The sequence below is a fragment of the Microcebus murinus genome, chromosome 10, assembly GCF_040939455.1.
Source record: "Microcebus murinus isolate Inina chromosome 10, M.murinus_Inina_mat1.0, whole genome shotgun sequence".
Classification (NCBI taxonomy): domain Eukaryota; kingdom Metazoa; phylum Chordata; class Mammalia; order Primates; family Cheirogaleidae; genus Microcebus; species Microcebus murinus.
The window spans coordinates 77,573,057-77,585,906 of NC_134113.1; the positions used below are offsets into that span (position 1 = coordinate 77,573,057).

General features: G+C 34.5%; 1 protein-coding gene across 1 annotated transcript in view; it reads left to right on the top strand.

Moving 5' to 3' along the window:
- The window catches only part of ITPR2 (inositol 1,4,5-trisphosphate receptor type 2), a 467,092-nt gene that overhangs the window by 213,400 nt on the left and 240,842 nt on the right, over nt 1-12,850 (top strand). Inside the window, exons 33-34 of the mRNA XM_012739535.3 lie at nt 10,074-10,202; nt 11,399-11,519. Of these exons, the coding sequence (XP_012594989.3) occupies nt 10,074-10,202; nt 11,399-11,519 (250 nt within the window). The remainder of the gene's footprint in view (nt 1-10,073; nt 10,203-11,398; nt 11,520-12,850) is intronic.

Sequence of the window (12,850 nt, forward strand, 5' to 3'; positions counted from 1 at the left end):
ATGCATGACCCTGAGATAGCCTCATAACTTCTTCCTTCTTTTCCTTTAAGCTCCTCCTTAAAAGTCACCTTATTGGAGAGGCCTTCACTGACCACCCTATATGAAGTAACAATCCCTTTCCTCTTATTCTCCCTATACTTGGTTCATTTTTCTTCACAGAGCTCATCACCACATGACTTTTATATATGTATTTGTATTTGTTTCAGTGGAAACAAATGAAGGGTGGGGATTTTGTTTTGTTCACTGCTGCGTGCCTGACCTGGAACAGTGACTCACACATAGTAGATACTCAGTAAATATTTGAAGAATAAACAAATGTCAGATGAAGTTAAAAATATTTAGAAAGTGGATTTGAAAACAATGTATGTGTGGTCTTAGGCACAAAATTAAGTAGGCATATCAGTGGAATGAAATAAATAGCAAGAAACAGACTTTTACTTTTGTAAGATCTTAATATATAATAAATGACCGCCTATCATCGGGAAGAGATTGGTTTTTCTAGGGATTGCTGAAATTTTTCTATAAAGAGCAAGATAATAAATATTTCAACTTTGTAGGCCACTATCACAGCTGTTATAGCACTTACTTTAGGGAGAGGAGCCATAGATAATATATAAATGAATTGATATGGCTAGATTTGATCCATGGGCTGTAGGTTGCCTACCTTGGATTATTAAGTTAATAATATAAACAGCATTAAGGTAGTGATTTTTGTTTATTATGTTCACTGATGGGTCCCAGGTATGTAGAACATTCTTGCATGGAATAGACACTCAACAAAAATTCTCCATTAGAACTAAATCAAAATGACTGTTGACAACACTGGCTATTGGGATGAAATGAACTCATCATATAATAGCAATAATTGCAATGAATTTTAGAGCTAAATGTAAAAAATAAAATGAAACAATAAAAATGGATGGGAGTGTACATGAATATTTATCTGCCTTTGGATAAGAAAGATCTTTTTAAGTAAAAGCAATAAATGAAATTAGCTAAGGAAAATCATAGAAATTTCACTCTTTGAAAATGTAATACTTAAGTACATAAAAACATCAAAATAAAAACATCAAAATGGAATAAGTTACTTTGTACTTTAAAAAGGGTAATAACCATCACATAAAGAACTTACATACATTGATAAAAACTCTAGTAATATAATAAGAAAATGGGCAAAACCAGGCATTCATGATTTATAGAAGAGGTAATACAAGTAAATAATAAATCTCTGAAAAAATGTTTAACTGTTAATAATTTTAAAAATAATAGAAAAGGAAATAAGATCCAATTTTCAACCATCCAAATTGCAAGACTAAAAAGATAATATTAAATGTTGGTGATGGTTCAGGGTATACATTTGCATGTCCTCTTGACAAGAGCATAATTTTATGCAGCCTTTCTGAAAAGCATTTGGTAATGCCTTAAAAAACCCTTCATACCTTTATAATGTGTCAAGTAATTTACCTTCCAAGAATCTGTCCTTGGGAAATAATTAGGAATGCTATAAAGGATTTATGGTCAAAGAAGTTCAGCGTACTTCTTTAATAACATGCAGTAGGAAATATTTTAAATACTTAATGTTAGAGAACTGGTTAAATACGTTATATCTATAAGATGACAGAGTCACTGAAATTATTTTTTGAGAATTTTTAATAATGTGAGAAATGCTAATGATTGAGTGTTAAGTATAAAAAGGAAGATATGAAACTGATTATTTAGGAATGATTTTAATTATGTAAAATATTTATGATAGAGCAAAAAGTTTAGAAGAAAAAATTCTAAAATGTTAATCGTGGTTTTTTAATCTGAATTGTAGGATTATGGATAATTTTCATTTTCCAACTTATTTTTCTCTGGATTTTTTTAGACTCGCTGTGATTAATATATATTGATATTATGAAAATGTTATCTTTTTCAAAAATGAATTTAAAATTCTAAGAGAGCCCCAACTGAGTATATGAGTAGACGATTCTCACAAAAAGGAGATAGAGAAAGCAAATGCTTAGAAAAGTTTTGGCCTTACAAATAAAGGAATGAAAATGAGAATACATATGAGATATCATCTCAGTTATTTTTTACAGTCTGTGAGGAATACTAAAATGATCCTTACAATTTGTATTCCTTGGTCTATATGATCAAAAGTATGTCACTGACTTTAGAGCTGCCCTGCCCTGTGCTACTTGCCACATGTGGCTATTTAAATTTTAATTAGGATAAATTAAATAAAATTCAAAAATTGAGCTTCTCAGTTACACTAGCCACATTTCAAGTGCTCAGTGCCTATTTAGCACACGTGTCTGATGGCTGCTAGATTGGACATGACAGAGTTAGAAGAGTTCCATCATGGCAGGAAGTTCTACCGGACAGTGCTGCTCTAGCATCTGAGAACTTAACTAGCAGAGCCTGTCATCCTTGAAGGGTAGCAGTCACTTTTAGAGAGGAAGAAGAGGAGAGACATCATCTATTAAGGGGAGAAATTCAGACATTGTGTCTAGGAAGTTTACTTAATATTTCCTTATTCAAGATGTAATGTTAGAAAACCTGTTACATGCTGAGGTGCTGCATATACAGTGGTGGGCAAGACAGCTTCGTTCGTGGTGTCCGGGAATGTGTATTCTAATGATGGGGACGGTTTTTTACTTGCTCTTCCCCCAGAAACCTCCATGGCTGCTTCTGCTTCCCCTTCCTCTTTCAATTCTTTGTTAAATGTTGTGTTAGGCAGAGAAGCCACCCAAGCAATTTAAATAAATGGTAGCCCTTGGCCATACCCACCCTCCTGCGGCCTTCCCTGTACCTCTTGCCCCTCTCTATTTTTCTCTATAGTCTATTTTCTCTGTTTCTACCACTTAACAGGTTATGTTTTTGTTAATTTGTCTATTGTGTTTCTCTCTTGATGAGGGACATTGTTTTGTCTGATTCACTGTTCTATTCCCTAGTGCAATATTTAGCTTTAATTTAATAATTTATGTCCCTATGCAACAGGCCATGAAATTTGACAAATATGTAGCAAAATTCATCTGGAAGTAGGAGAAGACACATATTTCAAAAGGTGGATTTTTTTTTCTTGGAAAAGGTGATGGTACACTTGTTTTTACAGGTCATAAAACACATTATGTATTGAGAATCATTTAATTTTATGGAGTTGGGTTAAAATACTAAAAAAAAACAGGCAGTATACTAGAGATTTGGAGAGAGATTTAAGTAGTCATTAGTGACACATTATAAGACAAACCTCAAGTAACTTAAGAGTGAGGCAAGGAATTACTATCTAATAAATATTTGGAAGAAAGTTGAATATAAGTATAGAAAAAAATTAATCAGAATCCATAAGTCAGGTCACCTACAGCAACAAATTCAAGATAGTTTAAAGCAAGGATGAGGAACCTTTTTATATTGGAAGGCCACATTGATTTATCTGTAATCAAATAAGGCCATATTCAAGAAACTTCAATTAGATATACTTAAAAATGTACACTATTTTGTAAAAATCTCACTAGTATTCACTTTATAATTTCAAAAAATGAAAGCTATTTGTTAATTTTAAAGTTAACTAACCTTTTAATGACTTTGCTTTGTGTCCACGTTTTGTTGGAAAGCATCTGAATATTTGGTTGGAGCATGGAGGTCCACAGTTTCAATTGATCCTCTAAATGGGTATTACTCATTTGTGACCTTAAGGGTATCTTTATAGGACAGTGTAGATTCACAGCAATAAATAAGTGGTTGAAAAGTAAGAAAGCATTTTTTCGGGCATGTTCCCGAAGGCCGTGGGTATTCTACTGCATTTTTCCATATTTCAAGGGGAGCGTTCTTGGCATCAGATGACTTTAAAATGTCATCTACTGAGAGTTCAGTCAATTCCATCTGTAGTTCTTGGTGATATCAACTAGGTGAGGCTGAAATGCTAATTTGAGTGTGATGTCATGATTCTCAAGGTCAGTGACCCTTTCATTGTATTCTCCAATTAATAGGTCTGTAACAGCTGCGTATTCTTCAAATGTATATCATCCTGCTTATCAGTGACCTTTGTTAACTGGGGAAAATGTTCATCTGAAATTTCCTTTTGAAGAAGTGTTTTGAAAAAAGATAGATTTTTTTTTTTTGGAAATGTTTGTATTTTTTTTGCCACATATCATATATAGACTTAGTTTTACCTTGCAAAGAAATATTCAAGTCATTTTGATTTGACATGGTATCACACAGAAATGCTTCATTCCTATAGAAATCTCCTTTCAATAATTCACATTCTGACTGTGTTCTTCATAAAATACAACTATCTGTTATCACAGAGATAAAATTTTGGCTAACACCTGTCCCTGTGAAAGCCAACACGCTTTAGAATGATACGGCAAATCCACACTGAATACCTACCTCATTGTTCAACTTTAGCATGTTAAGAAACTGAGGATGCTGCATTGCATTTGCACAAATATAATTAAAAATGCCTAAAACTTGTTGCAAAGTGTTACTTAAAATGGTAGCTTTAGCACAGAGGTTTTGCTGATGCAAGGTACAATGAAAAGAAATGAGAGTATCTGGATTTGTTAATACTTTTTTTTTATCTGTGCACTAAACCCTTCATGTTTTCCTGTCATGGAAGGTGCGCTGTCTGTACATAAACTTATTACATTTACCAAATTCAATCCAACTTCACATTTATCTTGAAAGTTGTTGAAAGTATCTGCTCCCTGTGTTGTGTTTGTAAGAATGCCCCAAATGAGTAACTTTTTGTAGCAAAGAAAATCTTCTGTTATGACCCAAATGAAATATAAAACCTATGTGCTGAGTAAGTAGTATCAGTTGATTCATCCACAGCGATTGAGTAATATATATTTTCCTTTTGAAGTATTGCATGAAGTTGTTCTGTTAAGTTGAAGGCTAATTCATGCTGCTGATCAATTATGGTTCTCCTTGAGAAAGGCAGTTGTTTGTACTTTGAAACATTATCAGGGTCTAAGCATTCTACAACTTCGACAGTACATTCTTTCACAATTCCTACATCACTGAATGGCTTCCCTTTTTTCCCCGAGTATATAAACTACTTTATAAGTTGCTTCAGTGATCTTATTTCCAGGTCTTATTGCTGCTCAGAAGAATCGTCTTTGCTTTTCCTTTCCATCTTATTAATTTCTGTAATACAACCTTTCGCGCCTCTCCCTCTAATTTAAAATATTTATGGTCTTTACGAGTGTTATAACGCTGATGAGCATTGACTTTCTTTAATGTTGATGTTGCAGTATCATAAAGCAAGCAAATCCTCTTATCTTTAGCAGAAACAAGATAATATTGCAATTCCCAATCCTCACAAAAAAAATCTGTTTTTTTTCCTTTAGTGTTCTCTTAGTCTTCTTTGACATGATGGGCTGTTAAGCAGACAGAATTAAAAAATACAGTCGAGCTGTGCAACTATTCACAAATTCCACTTCAAACAGAAACACAGTGCACCGTTATCAAAAGCTGATAGCAGACTGGTGTACTTGACCCCCGCGCCAGTCTCCTGTTAGTTAGTGGTGCCAGTCAGGCGCGGGACGTTAGAACTAAATCATGAGCGTAGCAGCCTTCAGTTTAGCCCTTATGGCTTACTAATGTTCTAATTGTGCTGGCCAATCTGGGAGGATTATTTTGTTGAAATTTATTTTATTCTTTGGTACTTTAAATATGTTCATTCTAAAAATAAAATAATAATATAAAGAATGAACAAAAATGTATTGATAAAAATAAAAGGATTTGTTCTATAAAATTTGGGTTTAGTCAAAAGGCCACACTTAAGGATCTAGAAGGTCACAGGTTCCCCACCCCTGGTTTAAAGAGTTAGAAAGTAGAATAAAAATGTATAGACTATTCCTTTCTTTTATAGAAGGAGGTTTTTTCCCTCCTTTTTTGTATTAAATAAATAGCAATGATCAAAATAAATAATAGTGCCTGAATGCTAAAACGTAGTTTACACACAATGAAATTCATGAAATAAATCTTCTAAATAGTCAGAATGTGAAGATACACACAAAATGACAACCTAAAAGAGCTTATCAAAATATGTTAAACTCATACAAAATGTGCAGTCACTATCCAGGTTTTTGGAAAGTGGTGTACAGCAGCAGTCCCAAACCTTTTTGGCACCAGGCACCAGTTTCATCAAAGACAGTTTTTCCATGGTGGGGGAGGTGTTCGGGGGGGAGACATCGGAGGAGCTCAGGTGGCGATGTGAACAATGAGGAGCGGTTATAAATGCACATGAAGCTTTGCTTGCTCTCGCTTGCCTGTGCTCACCTGCTACTGCCCTCCCCTCCAGCATTTTGCATTTCCTAAGTTTCATAGAAGAGAATTTTTCTACTCAAGGGAGTGGTATAAGGGCCTCTCCCATGGCAACAGGCCACAGACTGCCACCGGTCCACAGCCCAGGGGGTGGGGACTGCAGGTTTACAGGTTTTGACTTACTTGTGAATGACAGAATATAGGATTGAAATAGATGTATGAAAAGTGCCCAGCCTATGAATGATGTAACAAATGCCAAGTAATTCATTAAATTGACAAAGACAATTATAATTTGCAGGTATAGCAGTCAGTTCCAGTAGGAAACACATGGCACACCCCAACAGATGTAGGTAGGGTTAAAGGAACCAAGAAGGGATGGGAGAGCACCCAGGGATTTTACCCCCACTAAGCCTGAAGGCACGTGGGGCAGGAATTAGTACTGGAGCATGGGGAGAGCTTGGAGGCATGGGGAAGGGATCTAATAGGAGCTGCATCCAGAGACTAGAGTCTCCACAGGAAAAGGACATGGAGGCAGAGGTAGAGTGGGTGCTTGACTTCTTTCTCTTCCACTCTGTGATCTGCCAGTGCCTAAAGAGATGGGGAACCTGCAGCCTCCAGTCCACATGTGGCTCTCTAGATCCTCAAGGGTGGCTCTTGACTGAATCCAAACTTCACAGAACAAATCCCTTTATTAAAAGAGGTGCAGCAGAGGAAAATGAAGTTTTTCTTGCCTCCTTTGCTGCTTAAAAAAGAGCAATCTTGAAATCAGAAGCCTGCAGGTTCCCCACTGGGCCAAAGCCTAAAAGGAAGAGCTAGTTGGTTGTAAGGAGAGAGTATCCTATGTATCCACACATAGTTTGTTGATAGCATTGTTATAATTTATTATTTTAGAGGATTAGCCCAGCAAGCAGTATAAAACTGTCTACATAACCTCATTTGGTTATGAGATATACAACAAAAATATTAAAGTAAAAACAGTAATTTTGCACAATTCTTTATAAAACAGCAAAAAAAAAAAAGGAAATCACATCATAAAAGAAAGAAATAACTAAGAATATAAGAAAATGATTTGTAATATTGCTAATATATAACTCAACTCATTCCAAAAATGGATTAAAGCATGATGGTGCATTAGAATGATGGAATAAATATAGCCTTTTAAAAATAAGTGTTTAGATAATGACAGTACATGAAAATGTTTTATAGGAAATAATGTTATGTGAATAATATGTGCAAACAGATTGAAACTTTTAAAGTATGTGTATTACACATAAAAAGATCATTTGATGTGATATAATTTTATTTGAGCTATTTCCAGTCTTTATTGTAACAGGAAAATAGATATAAATAAAGTAAAAAAAATAAAGAAATGTTAATATTTATTAGGTTATTTTTTTTCTAAAAAGTTTTTAAAAATTTTTATAAGAAAAGTAGCTTCCTACATTTGTTGGTTATCTATGATATTACAGTGTAGGATACAAGGTAAAAATGTTATTCATATGGGGCAGAAAAAATATCTTGAAAAATTATTTGAATTTCTTGTCTAAACAAATTGAGGAATAGATTCCACACTGTTTTGTACAAGACAGACTTTTCATAATCCAGAATTTTTTTTTTTTTTTTTTTTTTTTTGAGACAGAGTCTCTCTTTGTTGTCCAGGCTAGAGTGAGTGCCGTGGCGTCAGCCTAGCTCACAGCAACCTCAAACTCCTGGGCTCGAGTGATCCTTCTGCCTCAGCCTCCCGAGTAGCTGGGACTACAGGCATGCGCCACCATGCCCGGCTAATTTTTTATATATATATATCAGTTGGCCAATTAATTTCTTTCTATTTATAGTAGAGACGGGGTCTCGCTCTTGCTCAGGCTGGTTTTGAACTCCTGACCTTGAGCAATCCGCCCGCCTCGGCCTCCCAGAGAGCTAGGATTACAGGCGTGAGCCACAGCGCCCGGCCTCATAATCCAGAATTTTGAAGAAAGTTTTTTATCTAGAAATAGATAAATTCACTTACTAAAAAGCAAATTTCTGGGTGGTTCTCTGGCAAATGTCCAGTTGTAGGTAATGCAGTGTGATACTATAATAACTTCAGAGAGAAAAGTCACTGGATCAGGAAGAAGATTGTTGGGCTGGTTGTGATAGAATTGGTCTGCTACCTCTTCAACTTTAAATTTAACCTACATATCAGAAAAATTCATTGTAAAAGCCAGTGCTAAAAAGATACTAAAAGAAATAAATCCTAATTCATATCCATCATGGAAAAATCAATTTTTATATTAGTTCTGAGACCATATTAAATTTTAATCCTAGGTTAGATGTTCTCCAAGTATAGCTGAACCCAAAGTTAACTTGAAAGAAAACGAGTTCTTAATCTTTCTTTCATTTTGCAAAATTACTTCATTGATTCATTCATTACACAAACATTTGTTGAACCTCGTTTATGTGCCAGACACTATGTTATTGTATGCTGGAACAATAACTAGAAGATTACATAATTTGACATAATTTAATTCCTTTAACTGCACTGTTCCCTCCAGTAACCCTGGCAGATTGGATGCACTAAAAACCTTTTAGTTTTAATAACAATGTCAAGTAGGTGTCACTTAATAGTTGAGGAAAAAATGAACTGCCCAGATGGGAAGTGACTTAGACGCAAAACAAACCAAACCCTGTCATCTTTTCTTACACCTCCACTGAGGAATAATACATCTATTTCCCAAACCAAAAACCCTGGGACACATGGTTTGAGAAAGGAATTTTTCTCTTTCATGAATTCGTGTGAAAGGTTTTAAAGCAATACTAGATTAAATTTCATTTACTCATTCTTTTGGTTAAGCACCTTACTGAAATGAAAAAGAAATCACATAAAAATTTGGATTGTCTAAGAACATCTGGAACATGTGGCCACCATATTTACCCACCACAATTTTGTGAATATTTAAACTTTCTTTCTCTGCCCCAGTTTTTCAGGCTTCCCTCAAACCCTCTGCTCTCCCTTCCACTTTCTTCTTCTTCTTTTTATTTCCATGTTTCTTATCTTTTCACTACTCAGCTTTTTTTTTCATGTGTTTTCAATTATGCATCTTAGCTTTTACAATTTGTCTACCCTGACACACTTCAAAATGTACAGTTTAGCAAAAGAACCAATTTCTGCCTCATTTAATCAGATGTAAAGATTAGAGTAGGAACTAGGGCTGTTCTTTCTTGGTCTGTCCGCAGCCCCAGTATTGTTTTTTCTGGCTTAACCAACTCTGAGAAGAAGGCAGGCAAACATGTACTTCATGCTCCCCAGATAGTATGTGGACGAAAATGCCAAAATTGTGGAAAGGGTTTGATTTATCTTCTCCCACCTTTCTATTTTCCTCTCCAGATATTTTCTGTGTTTGCATTGAGCCAGATATTTGAGTGGAAATGTGTGGTGCAATAAACCACCATTAATCACATTTACCCCTTTCTTATAATGACTGTTTCCTCTTTGGTTTCCTTATATTGAGTGGAAAATTGTTTTCCAGCAAAGCCAACCTTGGGGACAGAGGGAGCGTTTGGGGTGAAAGAGAAGGGAGGAGCAAATCAGGAAGAAGGGGCTGGGAGTCTGCAAAATAATTCTGCACCAAGGCTGAACTGACAAGCAAACTTGAAGGAGAAGCTACTGCAGAATGATAAAATTTTAATGGATTTTAGGCAGAAATGCTTCTATTCTAAATAGCTTTAGAAAACAGAATAAAAATGTTATCGACAATTTCAGGACAATTTTTAGATGGTTCCAGTATTGAGTTGTAATTTAAAGATGTAGTAAACCTATTGAGTTGTTTTGTTTTTCTCTCCAGGTTTGCAACACAACTACAGACAGGAAACACGCAGACATCTTCTTAGAGAAGTGTGTCACTGAGTCAATAATGAACATTGTGAGCGGCTTCTTTAATTCTCCTTTCTCAGACAACAGTACCAGCCTCCAGGTAACTTAAACAAGTACAAATGCATAATGTTGCAAAGAATTTATTAATATTTTATTTCAGTAGGAAAAAAGTTTGATCTGGTCAGAAGGTTATTTCCTGGACTTCTGATGAACACTCTTACATTATTTATATTATGTCCCTTTCGGAGTTTACCAAATATTATTTTAAATGGAAAAGACCTGCATCTTCAATTTGAATTATTTTTTTCTCTTTTTTCTAAGCAGAATAAGAACTTTTATATCTGTCTGTTGACTGTTTGCCAAGTGTTGAAATAATGACATGATTCCTTAAATGGATAGGCATTTTGACCCTTATAGTTGTACTTTAGCAATTTATCCTAAAAGAATTAGCAGAAGTTTTGTATATTAAGAATTTCATCCAAGTATTTATAATACTATAAAATTGACATCAGTCCTAAATGTCCACAAATGGAAGAAAAGCTAAATAAAATATATGGTATTATCTGTAGGATGGCTTATTATATAGCAATTAAAAATCATGTTTTAAAGGGAAATTGATGACTACAGAAAATAATCATGAAGTGGGATTAGGCCACAGAATTGCATTATAGTAGCATTCAAATTTGTTTGCATAAAGAATAGAAAAATCAAGAAGTAAATATCTTCAAAATATGGATACTGTTTATCTCTACATTGTAGGATTAGTGATGATTTTTATTTTTATTGTTCCCAAATATCCTACAGGAACTGTGTGCTACTCTTATAAAGTATCATTTTGATTATATTTTCTTTAGGGAGAAATTTAAACTATTAGATAGAACCATATGAAAATGTTTTTGTAGTTTAAAATGGTTGTCTCTTCTACTTACCCATCATATGAAACCAAAATAAACTAACAAACTCAGAAACATCAGCTTTATTTATACTTGGGAATGAACAACGGATTATAAATGATATATTTAAATTCATGTCATTGGCTTCAAGAAATGGTATCATTTTCTGGTTAAGAATATAGTTATTAATAAAATGCAAATAATCAATTTTCTATAGTATCTGGCATAGTGCCTATCATGAAGTGGGTACATAATGTTTGTTGAATGAGATATTTATTAAATGGCACTGGAACTCAAATGACCGTATTGTATTTTATTTTGGTGAGCCTTTCTGATAATGCATAGATATTGCATCAGTAGTGTTGATGGTTTAGCCGCACTATTTGCTACTTTCTGTTTTCAGACACATCAGCCAGTTTTCATTCAGCTGCTGCAATCTGCCTTCAGAATTTACAATTGCACCTGGCCAAACCCAGCACAGAAAGCCTCGGTGGAATCCTGTATCAGAACTTTGGCTGAAGTGGGTAAGCCATGGTTTGGGTTTTACTTACTTAATTGTTATCTCAGATTTTATTATGGAATTGACTTGTCTGTTAAGTTGATGGACTTACTGATACCTTCATATGGCATAGGACTTTGAGAGTTTTTTAGTTTTCCAATTTTGTTTGAAATCCATCAGTATTTATTGAGGGCCTGTTATACATAGAAGCTTCAGAAATTTGGAAGGCAAGGAGATTACTGCGATAGGAAGGTTAGTATATTCTAGAAGAGTTTCTCATAGATCCCTCTTTTTCTTTTTCTGTGAGGAGGTTAATTAGGGCCATTCTACCAAGGGCAAAGGGGAGGAGGGGAAGAAATACAGACTTGCTGGACTTAAGAAAAAGAGTTTGATGATCATTCTCTCAACTAACGGTGGTTTTGCAGGCATTGGGAAAGGCAGTGTATAATGTGTTTTATTATCATTGTCATCATTACAGTTAACATTTATTGAGCACTTACCTTGTGCAATGCTAAGCAATTTACATGCATTATCTCATTTCATCCTTAGATAGGTTCTTTGATTATTTACATTATAAGGTTGAGAAAGCAGAGAATTATCTAGGTATGTAATGAGGCCAGGGTTATAGTGTCTGCTCAGTAGATATGTGTCAAATGAATAAATAGCTTAACTAATTAGTGACCAATTAAAATGTTTTTAGTCTTTCTTCCCTGTCTATAATTTGACTTAAGTGATTTTATATTACCAAAATTGAGTGATGGCCCTGATTTTAATTGGAATACATTGAAAACCAGTCATAACCCAAGAGGATCAATTGAAAATTATTAGAACTAATAGACTAGTAATACAATTCACCTAGTTAATTAATCATAATTAACGATTATACTAAATGGATTTTCTGTCTACTAAAAAGAAACACAGAACATAATGTGAAAAAGATATTCACAATGGCAATGAAAATATTAAACACATAAGAGTAAGCTTAAGAAATATGAGATAATAAAATTATGCTATATTGAGAGATATAACAGATCTTAACAAATGGAGAAATATATAATTTCCGGATTGGAAAATTCAATTGATAAAGATGCTGGTTCTTCTCTAATAAAGTAATAACTTTAATGCTTCCATGCCTGGAACTCTCCTCACCTCACAGCCCACTTGGCTTGGGCACCACATGCTGGACTACACCTCACAGCAATGCTGTCCTCTTATAGATTGGCCTCTGACACTATGGATATATTCTACTCACTCCCTGTCTTAGTCCACTTTGTGCTGCTATAATGGAATACGTGGGACTGGGTAATGTATAAAGAACAGAGATTTATTTCTTGCAGTTCTGGAGACTAGTACAAG